General features: G+C 45.3%; 1 protein-coding gene across 1 annotated transcript in view; it reads right to left on the reverse strand.

Moving 5' to 3' along the window:
• The window catches only part of mnat1 (MNAT1 component of CDK activating kinase), a 169,349-nt gene extending 156,057 nt beyond the window's left edge, over window positions 1-13,292 (reverse strand). The window contains exon 1 of the mRNA XM_078562267.1: window positions 13,158-13,292. Within this exon, the coding sequence (XP_078418393.1) occupies window positions 13,158-13,246 (89 nt within the window). The 5' untranslated portion in view covers window positions 13,247-13,292. The remainder of the gene's footprint in view (window positions 1-13,157) is intronic.
• Between the last annotated feature and the right edge of the window lie 1,379 nt (window positions 13,293-14,671).

Genomic DNA, 14,671 nt, shown 5'->3' on the forward strand with positions numbered 1-14,671 from the left:
TATTACCCCCACCTCTGGAACCAAAATCCGGAAAATCCCCGTATCCAGTACATGTCCAGTACCGAGCTTTCCAGATACTGGTTTCTGGTACCTGTATTGAAATTTACTGTTAACAGCAAGTTGAAATGACAAATTGTGATGAGGGCTGTGAAAGACTGCAAGGCAAAGAGAATCATTGACTTCCTGGCTAATTTCATTGAATACAAAAAAAACCTAAAAGGTACAACACTGAAACATGCCATTCTGCCTGACCAATCGTGTTGGCATTTATGCTCCACACAAGTTCAAATAATCCTAATCACATTCACACACCATGTTCCCATGTTCTTTCAACCCTTTCAACTTCATTCTCCTATTCAAACAAACTATGAATATTGTCAGTGTTTGCTTCAACTTTAGTCCTGAAAGTGTATTCCATAGCCTCACAACACTCCCAATTATCAGGTCCAGTTTTGTACACCCCTTTACTGGAAGGATATAAAAGCAATGGAAAAAGTGCAACATAGGTTGACAAGGAGGGTAGGGGTTATAGTTATGATAAGTGATTTGATAAATTAGGGATTTTTTTTTTTTAAACTGGAATCGAAAAGGTTGAGGCGTTTGACAAATCATGCCTGACAAATTTATTAGAATTATTTAAGGAGGTAAATAGCAGGATAGATAAAGGGGAACCAGTGGATGTAATATATTTGAATTTCCAAAAGGTGTTCAATAAGGTACCGCACATAAGGCTACTTAAGGTACCGCACGTAAGGCTACTTAAGATAAGAGCCCATGGTGTTGAAGATAGTATATTAGCATGGATAGAGAATTGGCTAACTAATAGAAGACAGAGAGTTGGGATAAGGGGGGCATTTTCAGGATGGCAACCTGTAACTAGTGGAGTGCCACAGGGATCAGTGCTGGGGCCTCAATTATTTACAATATATATCAATACCTAGATGAGGGAAGTGAATGTACTACACCAAATTTGCGGATGATACAAAAGCGGAAAGACAAGTGGTGAGGGTGACACGAGGAATCTACAGAGGGATATAGACAGGTTAAGCAAGTGGGCAAAAAAGTGGCAGATGGAATATAATGTGGCAAAATGTGAGGTTATGCACTTTGGCAGGAAGAATAGAGGAGCTGAACATTATTTAAATGGAGAAAGACTGCAGAAAGCTGCAGCACAGAGGGATTTGGGAGTCCTGGTGCATGAATCTCAAAAAGCTAACATACAAGTTCAACAGGTAATTGGGAAAGCAAATGGAATGTAGGCCTTTATTTCAAAGGGAATGGAGTATGAAAATATGGAAGTCTTGCTAAAACTATACAACGCACTGGTTAGACCACACCGAGTATACTGTGAACAGTTTTAGTCCCCTTAAATAAGGAAAGATATACTGGCATTGGAGGCAGTCCAGAGAAGGTTCACTAGGTTGATTCTGGGTATGGAGGGATTTTCTTATGAGGAGAGGTTGAGTAAGTTGAGCCTGTACTCACTGGAGTTTATAAGAGTGAGAGGCGACCTTATTGAAACATATAAGATTCTTAGCGGGTTTGATAGGGTAGATGCTGAGAGGTTGTTTCCCCTTGTGCGAGAGTCTAGGTCAAGAGGGCATAATCTCAGAGTAAGGGGTTGCCCATTTAAGACAGAAATGAGGAGGAATTTCTTCTCTCAGAGGGTAGCTAATCCATGGGATTCTTTACTGCAGAGGGCTGTAGAAGCTGGGTTGTTAAGTATATTCAAGGCGGAGATAGACAGATTTTTAATCAGTAAGGGAATGAAGGGTTATGGGGAAAAGGCAGGAAAGTGGAGTTGAGGATTATCAGATCAGCCATGATCTCACTGAATGGCGGAGCAGACTCAATGGGCCAAATAGCCAACTTCTGCTCCTGGTCAACTAAGAGGTTACATAAGATCATAACAATATAAGAAATGAGAAGAGTAAACTATTCAGCCCCTGGAAACCTGCTCTTGGCCAATTTTCTACCTCAATTCCATTTTTCTGCCTTCCTGCCCAAATCCCTTGATTCCCCAAGAGCTCAAAAATCTATCCATCTGAGTCCTGAATATACTCAAAAATGGAGCATCCATAATCCTTTGAGGTAACCAATTCCAAAGATTCACAGCCTTTTTTGAGTGAAGAAGTTTCTCCTTATCTCAGTTCTCCTTATTCTGAGACTGTTCTCCCACTTTACAATGCAGTCAATATTGATAAAGTGTCCTCACAGCAGATTGTAATGAGAGAGCACAAATTTATGACAACCACACAAACAGATTAAAAGGAGGGATAGAAAAAAATTGCTTGGGGGTGCTTAAAATGTGTAATATCCTGCCACAAGTCTCCCATAAGTACTTCCGGAAGGAAATTAAATAGATGCTTGAAATAAAGGAAATATTAAAGGCTGGAGAGCAAACAGGACAGTGGATTAGATTGGACAGATCATGTTGAAAAATCCACCAGTATAAACATCATGCAGTGAATGGCCCATTTCTGTGCTGTAACATTCTATCATTAATATCAGGTTTATTAGACCTGCATTCTCAAGTCTATTTACTGCCTCTATACAAAGATTCCTACACAGTAAGCATGGACAGGATGTTTAAATGCAAGGCTCACCAATGGGCAAAAACATCAGACGATGGTGAGCCACTCAGAATGGGGAAAAGCTGCTTTGACCTCTGAACTATGCTGAATTGGTCAATCTCAGCAGGGGCAACAATTACCCCGAAGCAAGGAAAGAAAGAAAATCAATACATCAGGCAGTATCCCTAATTCAGGTTCAGACATTCATGTTAGAAACTCAGAGAAAGGGAGGGAGCCAGGATTGGAGTAAGTCTTGAGGTTCCAATGACCAAAAAGTACACTAACATTCACTGTTCAACTTCACACACGAGGAATATTTATTCAGGCAAAATAGCAAAGGGTTATTACCCACGATACTATGCATCACCATGAGTTACAGTCCACTCAATCATTTGAAAGTGCTTCTGCACTTAAAAAGCTAAATTATCTAATCATTTGAATTGCACAATGCAATTGCTTTTAAAAACAAAAATTGAGTGACACTACCAAGGTTACTGCCCAGCCAGAGGTGTCCTGAAAAGGTGGTGATAGTAGGTCTTCTTCTGGAACCCTTGTGTTGATGGTGTTCCCACTGACGTATTAAGTAGGAAATACTATGACTCAGACTCAGTGACAATGGAGGAAGTAATATATGGTCAAAAGTCAGGATGGCAAGTGATTTGGAAATTATGGTATTTTAATAACATTGCAAATCACACTTTTCTTGCCGGTAGAAGTTACAATCGTAGGAAGTGTTGCTGAAATTACTTTGATAAGTTGCTGCTGTGTAAGCTATACATCAAACATACTGCAGCAACGGTGCACTAATGATGGGGGATGGATATTGAGTGCAGTGACAGTGGTACCAATCAAGCAAATCACTGTCCTGAATGGGATCCAAATTTTTGAGCATTTTGCAGCTGTATTCATCCGAGTGGTGAGTATTCCACCACATTCCACGTTCTTGGCTTGTACATGAGAGATATTTTGAGGGTGGGGAGGAAGTCAGGAAATAAACCACATGTTACAGGGCATCCAGTTTCTACTCTGTCTTGTAGCTATGGTGTGGATGTCTAGTATAGTTCAGTTCTGGTCAATATCAACTCCAAAACGTCGATGTGGGGGAACTTGGCAATGATAGTGCCGATAAAGCAGCACAGAGTTCAGAGAGAGAGACCATAAAGCAGCGTGGAGATCATCTCTCTCTCTTCGGAGAGCCCATAAAGCAGTGGGGGTTCAGAGAGCGAGAGAGATAACCCATAAGGCTGTGGTCGTTCAGAACGAGAGACAGAGAGAACCCAAAAGGGGCAACAGTTTGGAGAGAGGGAGGAGAGAGGGAGGAGAGAGAGAGAGTCAGAACCCAGATGCAGCAAGAGGATGGGGAGGGAGGGTGGGGGCGAGAGAGAGAGAGGGCGAGCGTGAGGGCGAGGGCGAGGGCGAGGGCGAGGGCGAGGGCGAGCGCGAGGGCGAGGGCGAGGGCGAGCGCGAGGGCGAGGGCGAGGGCGAGGGCGAGGGCGAGCGCGAGGGCGAGGGCGAGGGCGAGGGGGAGGGCGAGGGGGAGGGCGAGGGGAGGGCGAGGGGGAGGGCGAGGGGGAGGGCGAGGGGGAGGGCGAGGGGGAGGGCGAGGGGGAGGGCGAGGGGGAGGGCGAGGGGGAGGGCGAGGGGGAGGGCGGGGGGAGGGCGAGGGGGAGGGCGAGGGGGAGGGCGAGGGCGAGGGGGAGGGCGAGGGGGAGGGGGAGGGGGAGAGAGGGCGAGGGGGCGAGAGAGGGCGAGGGGGCGAGAGAGGGCGAGGGGGCGAGAGAGGGCGAGGGGGCGGGAGAGGGCGAGGGGGCGGGAGAGGGAGAGGGGGCGGGAGAGGGAGAGGGGGCGGGAGAGGGAGAGGGGGCGGGAGAGGGAGAGGGGGCGGGAGAGGGAGAGGGGGCGGGAGAGGGAGAGGGGGCGGGAGAGGGAGAGGGGGCGGGAGAGGGAGAGGGGGCGGGAGAGGGAGAGGGGGCGGGAGAGGGAGAGGGGGCGGGAGAGGGAGAGGGGGCGGGAGAGGGAGAGGGGGCGGGAGAGGGAGAGGGGGCGGGAGAGGGAGAGGGGGCGGGAGAGGGAGAGGGGGCGGGAGAGGGAGAGGGGGCGGGAGAGGGAGAGGGCGCGAGAGAGGGAGAGGGCGCGAGAGAGGGAGAGGGCGCGAGAGAGGGAGAGGGCGCGAGAGAGGGAGAGGGCGCGAGAGAGGGAGAGGGCGCGAGAGAGGGAGAGGGCGCGAGAGAGGGAGAGGGCGCGAGAGAGGGAGAGGGCGCGAGAGAGGGAGAGGGCGCGAGAGAGGGAGAGGGCGCGAGAGAGGGAGAGGGCGCGAGAGAGGGAGAGGGCGCGAGAGAGGGAGAGGGCGCGAGAGAGGGAGAGGGCGCGAGAGAGGGAGAGGGCGCGAGAGAGGGAGAGGGCGCGAGAGAGGGAGAGGGCGCGAGAGAGGGAGAGGGCGCGAGAGAGGGAGAGGGCGCGAGAGAGGGAGAGGGCGCGAGAGAGGGAGAGGGCGCGAGAGAGGGAGAGGGCGCGAGAGAGGGAGAGGGCGCGAGAGAGGGAGAGGGCGCGAGAGAGGGAGAGGGCGCGAGAGAGGGAGAGGGCGCGAGAGAGGGAGAGGGCGCGAGAGAGGGAGAGGGCGCGAGAGAGGGAGAGGGCGCGAGAGAGGGAGAGGGCGCGAGAGAGGGAGAGGGCGCGAGAGAGGGAGAGGGCGCGAGAGAGGGAGAGGGCGCGAGAGAGGGAGAGGGCGCGAGAGAGACGGCGAGAGAGCCCATAAAGCAGCAAGAGTTGAGAGACAGAGAGAATCCATAAAGTAACAAGAATTCGGAGACAGGAGCGAGAATCCATAAAGCAGGAGTTCAGAGAAAGAGAGAAAGAGAAAGAGAGAATCCCATAAAGCAGCAGGAGTTTGGGGAGAGAGAGAAAAACCATAAAAGGGCAGGAGTTTGGGGAGAGAAAGAGAGACAGAGAGAACCCATAAAGCAGCAGGAGTTCACAGGCAGAGAGAGAGAATCCATGAAGCAGGAGAGTTTGGAGAGACAACCCATAAAGCAGCGGGAGTTCAGAAAGAGAGAGAGAGAGAAACCATAAAACAGCAGGAGTTTGGGGAGAGAGGGAGAGAAAGAAACCATAAAGCAGCTAGAGTTGAGAGTGAAAGAAAATCCATAAAGCAGCGGTCATTCGAAGAAGAGAGTCAGAACCCAGATGCAAGGGAGTATGCCCATAAGGCAGCAGGATTTAGAGAGACAAAGAGCCCGTAAAACAGGTGTTTGGAGAGGGGGGTGGGGAGCGGAGGACGGAGAGAGATGGAGCCCATAAAGCGCCGGCGGGGCGGGCGAGGGCGAGAATGAAAACCCACGGCAGGAGAGGGGAGAGAGGGAGAGAGAGACCCCAAAGCCATGTGGACTTCAGTGAGATATAGAGCCCATAAAGCCATGCAGAATTCAGAGGGAGAGAGAGAACACAAAGCAGTGGGTGTCTCAGCTTGAAGAAACCGAGTGAAAAAACAACTGTAACATCACAGGAAGCTAGTAGGTTGGTTGGCCATTAAGTGCTTGGTGTAAGGGATAGTGCGTAGCCAGCTTAGGATGCGGAGTTAAGGGAGGCCTGTTAATAAAAGAACTAAAACTTTAAAATAAATTTAAAAATAAAGTAATTACCTAAAACAAATACCTGTGCAAGTTAGAGGCGTAAAACCTTTAGTTGTAGATTGTACTAGCATTTAATAAGCACAGTCAATTGTAGCATACATTAATTGAGAAAATAATTAAATTAAATTAACAATAAGACAGGTGTTATGTTGCAGTTGTGGAATGTGGGGGGCTTTTGGATGCCAAGGGGATGCAGGACAAACACGTCTGCAGAAAGTGTAAGCAGCCTGAGGAATTCTGGGTCAGGGTTACTGATCTAGAAGCCGAACTGCAGACTCTGCGCAACATAAAAGAGGGGGAGATATTCCTGGACACTTTGTTCCAGAAGACGGTCACATCAATTAGGTTGGGGTTGTATGTTTTGTTCAGCAGTGAGGGACAGGAGGATGTGACCAGAAGTGAGGCAGGTAAAGGGACCGGGCAGACAGGAGTAGAAGAGCCTCAGACTTTGCAATTGTCAAACAGGTTTGAGATGCTCACTAAGATAAAAGCAAAACACTGTGGATGCTGGAAATCTGAAACAAAAACAAAAATAAACATAGCTGGAAAAACTCAGCAGGTCTGACAGCATCTGCAGAGAGGAACACAGTTGACGTTTCGAGTCCGTATGACTCTTCATCAGAACTAGTAAATAGAGAAATGAGGTGAAACATAAGTTGGTGGAGGGGGGGGGTGGGACAGGGAGAACTGGATAGAGGGCCAGTGATAGGTGGAGGCAAAGAAGAGATTGCCAAAGATGTCATAGACAAAAGAACAAAGGGGTGTTGACAGTGGTGATATTATCTAAGGAATGTGCTAATGGGGACATTAAGGGTAGAAAGCAGGACGAGCAAGTGGCAGATAGCCCTAGTGGGGGTGGGGTGGGGGGGGGAAGGGATCGAAATGGGCTAAAAGGTGGAGATAAAACAATAGATCGAAATAAATTTTAAAATAGGTGGGAAAAGAAAAATATATACTTTTTTAATTATAAATTATCGGAACAAGGGGGATCAGAAAGGGGGTGGGGATGGAGGAGAGAGTTCATGATCTGATGTTGTTGAACTCAATATTCAGTCCGGAAGGCTGTAAAGTGCCTAGTTGGAAGGTGGGGTACTGTTCCTCCAGTTTGCATTGAGCTTCACTGGAACATTGCAGCAGGCAAAGGACGGACATGTGGGCTTGAGAGCAGGGTGGTGTGTTGAAATGGCAAGCGACAGGGAGGTCTGGGTCATGCTTGCGGACAGACCGAAGGTGTTCCACAAAGCGGTCACCCAGTCTACATTTGGTCTCTCCAAAGTAGAGGAGACCGCATTGGGAGCAACGAATGCAGTAGACTAAATAGAGGAAAGTGCAAGTGAAGTGCTGCTTCACTTGAAAGGAGTGTTTGGGCCCTTGGACGGTGAGGAGAGGAGAAGTAAAGGGGCAGGTGTTGCACCTTCTGCGGTTGCATGGGAAGGTGCCATGGGAGGAGGTTGAGCTGTATGGGGTGATGGAGGAGTAGACCAGGGTGTCCCAGAGGGAACGATCCCTGCGGAAAGCCGCCGGGGGGGTGAAGGGAAGATGTGTTTGGTGGTGGCATCATGCTGGAGTTGGCGGAGGATTATCCTTTGAACACGGAGACTGGTGGGGTGATAAGTAAGGACAAGGGGGACCCTATCATGGTTCTGGGAGGGAGAGGAAGGTGTGAGGGCAGATGTGCGGGAGATTGGCCGGACACGGTTGAGTGCTCATCAGTGTAGATGATGAATTCATAGAATGTTTTCAGGATAATTTCTTAGATCAACACACTGTGGAGCCGACCAGGGAGCAGGCTATACTAGACCTTGTATTGGGCAGTGAGATAGGATTCATTAATTACCTCAAAGTGAAGGCATGCCTAGATAGCAGTGTTCATTTGATTGAATTTTACATTCATTTTGAGGGAAAGAAGAGTGGGTCTAAGACTAGTACTTTAAACTTAAATAAGGGCAATTACCAGGGCATGAAAGTAGAGCTAGCAAAGTGAGCTGGCAATTTAGGTTAAGGGCTAGATCAAGCGAGATGCAGTGGCAGACATTCAAGGGGATATTTCAGAATACATAGAATATATACATTCCAACGAGAAAGAAAAATTCCCAGGGGAGGACCCACCATCCATGGTTAACTAAAAAAGTTAAAGATAGCATCAAACTTAAAGAAAAAGCATAAAATTGCACAAAGATGGGTGGCAGGTCAGAAGATTGGACAGAATATAAAAAACAATAAAGAATGACTAAAAGATTAATAAGGAGGGAAAGCTTCAAAAGCTAGCTAGAAACATAAAGACAGATAGTAAGAGTTTCAATAGATATTTAAAAAAGAGAGTTCAAGTGAGCACAGGTCCCATAGAACGCGAGTTTGGAGAGTTAATAATGGAAAATAAGGAGACGGAAGATGTTTTGAATAGATATTTTGCGTTGGTCTTCATTATCGAGGATACAAATAATATCCCAGAAATAGGTGTAAATAAGAAATTGGAAGGAAGGGAGGAGCTCAAGAAAATTACAATAATCAGGGAATTAGTACTTAGCAAATTGCTGGAACTGCAGTTTGACAAGTCCCCGGATCCTGATGGACTTCATGCTAGGATCTTAAAGAAATTGGCTAGTGAGATAGTTGATGCATTGGTTCCAATTTCCCAAAATTCACTAGATTCGGGGATTCCATTTTATTGGAAAATAGCAAATGTAAGTCCTTTATTCAAAAAGGAGGGAGACACAAAGCAGGGAACTACAGGCCAGTTAGCTTAACATCTGTCATGGGAAGATGTTAGAAGGTGTTATTAAAGGCATTATAATAGGTCACTTAGATAAATTCAAGATTATCAGGCAGAGTCAACATGGTTTTGTGGAAGGGAAATCATGTTTAACCAATTTATTGAAGTTCTTTGAAGAGGTAATAGGTGCTGTGGATAAAGGGGAACTGGTGGATATGCTGTCCTTGGATGTTCAGAAAGCATTTGATAAGGTGCCTCATCAAAGTTTATTGCAGAAAATAAAAGCTCATGGTGTAAGGGGTAACTAACATATTGGCATGGATAGAAGATTAGCTAGCTAACAGGAAATAGAGAGGAGGCATAAATGGCTCATTTTCTGATTGGCAGGATATGACATGTGGTGTGCCACAGGGATCAGTGCTAGGATCTCAACTCTTCACAATTTATAGAAATGATTTGGATGAAGGAACCGATAGTATGGTTGCTAAATTTGCTGATGACAAAAAGATACATAAGGTGTGAAGAGGACATGAAGAGGTACAAAAGGATATAGGTTAGGTGAGTGGGCAAAGATCTGGCAAATGGAGTACAACGTGGGAAAATATGCGTTCGTCCATTTTGGCACGATGAATGAAAAAGAGGCACATTATCTAAACGGTGACAGATTGCAGAGCTCGGAGATGCAGAGGGATCTGGGTGTCCTGGTGCATGAATCACAAAAGGTTAGTATGCAGGTGCAGCAAGTAATTAGCAAAGCTAATAGAATGTTATTGTTTATTGCAAGCCGAATTGAATACAAGAATAGGGAGGTTATACTTCAGTTATACAGGGCACTGGTGAGACCACATCTGGAGTACTGTGCACAGTATCGGTCTCCTTATTTAAGGAAAGATGTAAATACATTAGAAGCAGTTCAGAAAAAGTTTACTCGATTAATATCTGGAATGGGCGGGTTGTCTTATGAGAAAAGGCTGAACAGGCAAGGCTTGTATCCGCTGGAGTTTAGAAGAGTAAGAGACGACCTGATTGAAACATTTAAGGTCTTGAGGGAACTTAACAGATAGATGTGGAAAGGATATTCCTCTTGCAGGAGAATCTAGAACTTGGGATCACAGTCTCAAAATAAGGGGTTGCCCATTTAGGACAGAGATGAGGAAAAAATATTTCTCTCAGAGGGTTGAGACACTTTGGAATTCTCTTCCTCAAAAGGTGGTTGAGGCGGGCTCCTTGAATATATTTAAGGCAGAGGTAGGTAGATCCTTGTTAAACATGGGGATGAAAGGCTATCGGGAGTAGGCAGGAATGTGAAGTTGAGGTTAAAAAATCACATCAGCCACGATCTTATTGAATGGTGAAGCAGGCTCAAAGAGCCGAGTGACCTACTCCTGTTCCTAATTCGTATGTTCATTGAACGTCAGGGTAGATGACTCAGCTTTCCCTTCAAAATGGTCATTGCCTGCACTTATCTGATGCAAATATCACCATCGATAAATAGGTTGTTGGTCAGTAGGTATCATTTGATGGCATTATTGCTGGCACTTTTCATGAAGATTGGGAACAGGCAGCAATTGGCAATGTTGTTTTTTCCTTATTCTTTCTACCTAGGAGATACCTGGCAAACTTTCAACATTATCAATGAGTAGATGCCTCTATCATAGCTTACTGGAAAATCTTTAGCATTACAGGTAGGATGCCACCAGTACCTATAGTCTTTGCTATGTCCAAAATGCTCAGTCACTTAATGTTCAGCGATCCAAATTTGGGTGGGGGTTGGTATCTAAATCTAAATGGTGAGGACCTGGGCACTTTTCCTGAAGATGACATAGGATATGTGGCACAAAAAGAGGCCATTCGGCCCAATCAGTCCATGTGGATGTTTATGCTCCACTCAAGACTAAAAGCTTAACATTGCTTCAGCTCTTCTCTTGTACTGATTTGGGCTTCATCATGCTCGAGAATCGTGGAGGTTCATGAAGCTAGCTCCTCCTTGGGTTAGGTTACCTGTTATAAGTTAGGTTACCCACTATAATTCTGAACTACACGGCCTAGAGATAATACAGCAATCAGGGAATTTAGGGCAAAAAAAGATTCAGATTGCCTGAATCAAGCAGCCCTGTATTCTGAGTAAACTAAAACACCTTTCTGGAGAAAAGGAGATGAACCAAGAGGAAAATAAAATGTGGTGTCAATGTAACTTCTGTGGAAGGAATGATGAACTGATAAATTTTAGAATGGGAAAAGGTCTCTTATAAAAAGTGAGTCCAGGGAATGTATATGAGAACTGAAATTGTTCTAACCTATCAAAATTTAAAATTTACTGAAACCAAGAAACAAAATACCTAAATCATTAAAGTATAGAGCCATATAAAATTCAATGACAAATGTGTTTCCTATTAACCATCAAATCTAAAACTGATTAGACGAGATAACTTTTGGGCATTCACATGAACCAACATTGTACCAATAAATTTTGCTTTTGGTTAGATTAGCACTTTAAGAAACTGCAGCAAAAAAATTAACATTAAGGATAGTTTTGTTTTTTCATGCTTCACACAGACAAGTTCCCAATAAAACACTTTAACCACTTTTACATAGACTTCAGTGTGACATGTTGGTATTACATTTTGATTTCCTGCATCAACTATACCTCCAAGCAGCTTCAGACAGCACTCATGTCTTCTATTAACTCTGATCAACACTATCATCCTAACTTGTTTCAATTATGGGGCTCTTACAAGAATTCAGCAGTTTTTACACTGATGCCTTTTAAAGAAAGAACTTGTATTTAGTTCAGATTCCAGAAGACTGGCTGCTGCAAACTGGTTTCTCCAGTTCGTATTACTAAACTCAGCTCCCAAATACACAACAAAAGCTAGTTTGCCCATGGGTCTACAGTCATCGACTGAAAAAGAACATAAGATAAACTCAAGAAACAGACTCCAGAAAGCTCCTTTCCAACAATTCAAAATGAACAGCTCCTGTGTAAAACATGAAGCCAAAAAGGCTGGCAATGCACATCATGTGGTAAGTATCTATAAAGAGAAAAGATGGGCTAATGTCTTAAGACACAGAATTGCTATGGCGCAGGAGGCCAATTGGCCCATTGTGTCTGCACTGGCTCTCCAAATGAGCGACTCACCTACTGCTGTTCTTCCGCCTTGTCCCCATAGCCCTGCACATTACTCCTTTCCAGATATCAGTCTTTTGAATGCTTCAATTGAACCTTCCTCCGCCACATTCTCAAGCAGTGCACTCTAAACCTAACCACTCACTACATGAAAAAAAATGTCTTTCATATCACTTTAAATCCGTGCCCTCTCATTCTTGATGCTTTCACGAATGGGAACAGATATCACCCCTCCCAATCAACTCTGTCAAGACCCCTCATGATTTTGAATAGCTCTATCAAATCTCCTCTCAGCCTTCTCTGAGGAAAACAGTCCTAACCTCTCCAATCTATCTTCATAACTGAAGTTCCTCATTCCAGAAGCGTTCTCGAGAATCTTTTCTGCACTCTCTCTTAATGCCTTCACCCCCTTCCTAAAGTGCGGTGCCCAGGGCTGGACACAATACTCTAGCTGAGGCCAAACTAGTGTTCCGTATAAATTCAACATAAACTCAGTAATCTTGTACTCCATGCCCCTATTAATAAAGCCCTGGATACTGTATGCTTTATGCTTTGCTTTATGAACTGCTCTCTCAATCTGTCCTGCCACCATCAATGACTTATGCACATTTTCATCTAAGTCCCTCTGCTCCTGCACCCTCTCTAGAGTTGTATCCTCTTATTTTATATCAACTCTCCATATTGTTCCGACCAAAATGAATCACTTTGTATTTCTCTGCACTGAAAGACTGTTTGTTTGTTTGGGTAGAAATTCCAATAAACCTGAAATGCTGGAAACACTCAATTATATTCTCCAACAGCTGAAAGAGAAGGCTGTTAATGTTTCCTTTTGAAACGCTAATGTTATTACACTGTGCAATTCTGGGTCTTGTTTCGCATTTCCATCATTGCATGTTTCTTTCTATTTCTTTACTTGTGTGCAGAATGAATTCGGTTGACAAACTGTTCTGATGCTAATTCAGGTAACCTGGCAGCCAGGCTCAACATATGCTCCAAACCTCCAGCAAAGGCGGCGGGCGGGGGGACAGTTTAGAAATGGCTACGGAATTTGCAATGTACAAGGGGAAAGCACACGAAGCTCCCGTAATGCGCCCCATATTTCCTACATCACTCACAGCGTGTGTCCGCACACGTTCACCATCAGTTTGAGCGAAGGGTTGCGGTATTTCGTGGTTTTACAGCGGGGACATCCCTGATCATCCATGCTGACAGGTCCCTTAGAAACAGCGCAGCGATCACACAGCTCCGACTGCAACACTCGGCACTTCACAAACAGTCCGCCTTTGCCAAACCGGCGGATGAGAAAAGCGGGGACACCGCGAGCCGGCCGGCAATGGGAATTGGAACTTGGTCCGGATGGACAGTTGCCAATCATAAACCTGCAAACTCCTAGTTGCTGGCAGATACTGATTTCCTGTTGGAAAAACGTTGATTTTATGTTGTATTTACCAATTCATCCTTTACAGTGCAGTAATTATGGTTTTATTTAGTGTAATGTACCTTTATGAATAATACTTTATTAGGCAAGATCACATGATCTGTAGTAACCAATAGGAGAGTAGCGCGGGTTACCTCAGCAGTCAGTGTCAACATAGAATCGGAGTTGAAAGCACATGTGTAGTTGCTGCTGAGTATATTATAAATAAACTTAATGTTTCCACCCAAGAAGTGTCTGCAGATCAACTCCTTGATTAATAGTACAACTCAGCCACCCTATAACAAACTGGTGACGAGGATAAAATAGGATTGAACAGAAGAAATCAAGGTAAAAATAAATCGGCACTGTACCTTGCCCAGTGATTGTAAGTAGCAAGCTCCATTAAAATTGAAGAAGTTATTCCCTCTCAAAATGCCACAATTTGTGAGAATCGATCCTTTTGAACCAGCCACAGATGATTGGAATTCATAGAACACCTCACGTTCCTTTTTCAAGCGAACAACATTACGGGGTAAGAGAAGGGACAAGCGATCCTCTTGAGTACTTGTCGGAGCAAAACCTGCAGTTGGATTCAGAGTTTGACAGCACCCAGTGCCCCAGATTCGAAGAATTCTGATGAATTGGTGTACCTCATGAAGCATCACTTTCAACCAAAGCCCTCAGTCATGATGCAGAGGTTCAGGTTAAATTCACGAAATAGACCCCTGGGTGAGACAATTGCATGCTATTTGGCAAATCTAAAGCAGCTAACGGAACATTGTGAGTTCAGTACGACTCTGAACGACATGCTCAGAGATCGTTTAGTGTGGAGTGAAAGAGGACTCTATTCAGAAAAGATTATTGTCCGAAGTGAATCTGAAATTCAAGAAGGCACTAGAGATAGCGCTGGCCATGGAAAGCACAGTAAGAGATTCAAAAGCAATACAGGGTGCGCAAAATGGCACTGTCCTCCACATTGGGAAGTAAACCTCAGCCGAAAGAGGTGCGAGAAAGCGAGACTCCGCCGAGAAGCGGGAAACAGCACCCACGAGCCGAAGAGTAAAAAGAAATAACTTGGCAGCGAAATCGAAGAACAATTTTAATAGAGGTGGAAATAATCAGTCTTTTAGCGATTGGCAGTTTTTTAAAAAACTGAATGCTATTATTGTCATAGAAATGGACATATGATGAGGCAATGCAAAGAAAGATTCA

This window comes from Cetorhinus maximus, chromosome 18 (genome assembly GCF_964194155.1).
Source record: "Cetorhinus maximus chromosome 18, sCetMax3.hap1.1, whole genome shotgun sequence".
Lineage (NCBI taxonomy): Eukaryota > Metazoa > Chordata > Chondrichthyes > Lamniformes > Cetorhinidae > Cetorhinus > Cetorhinus maximus.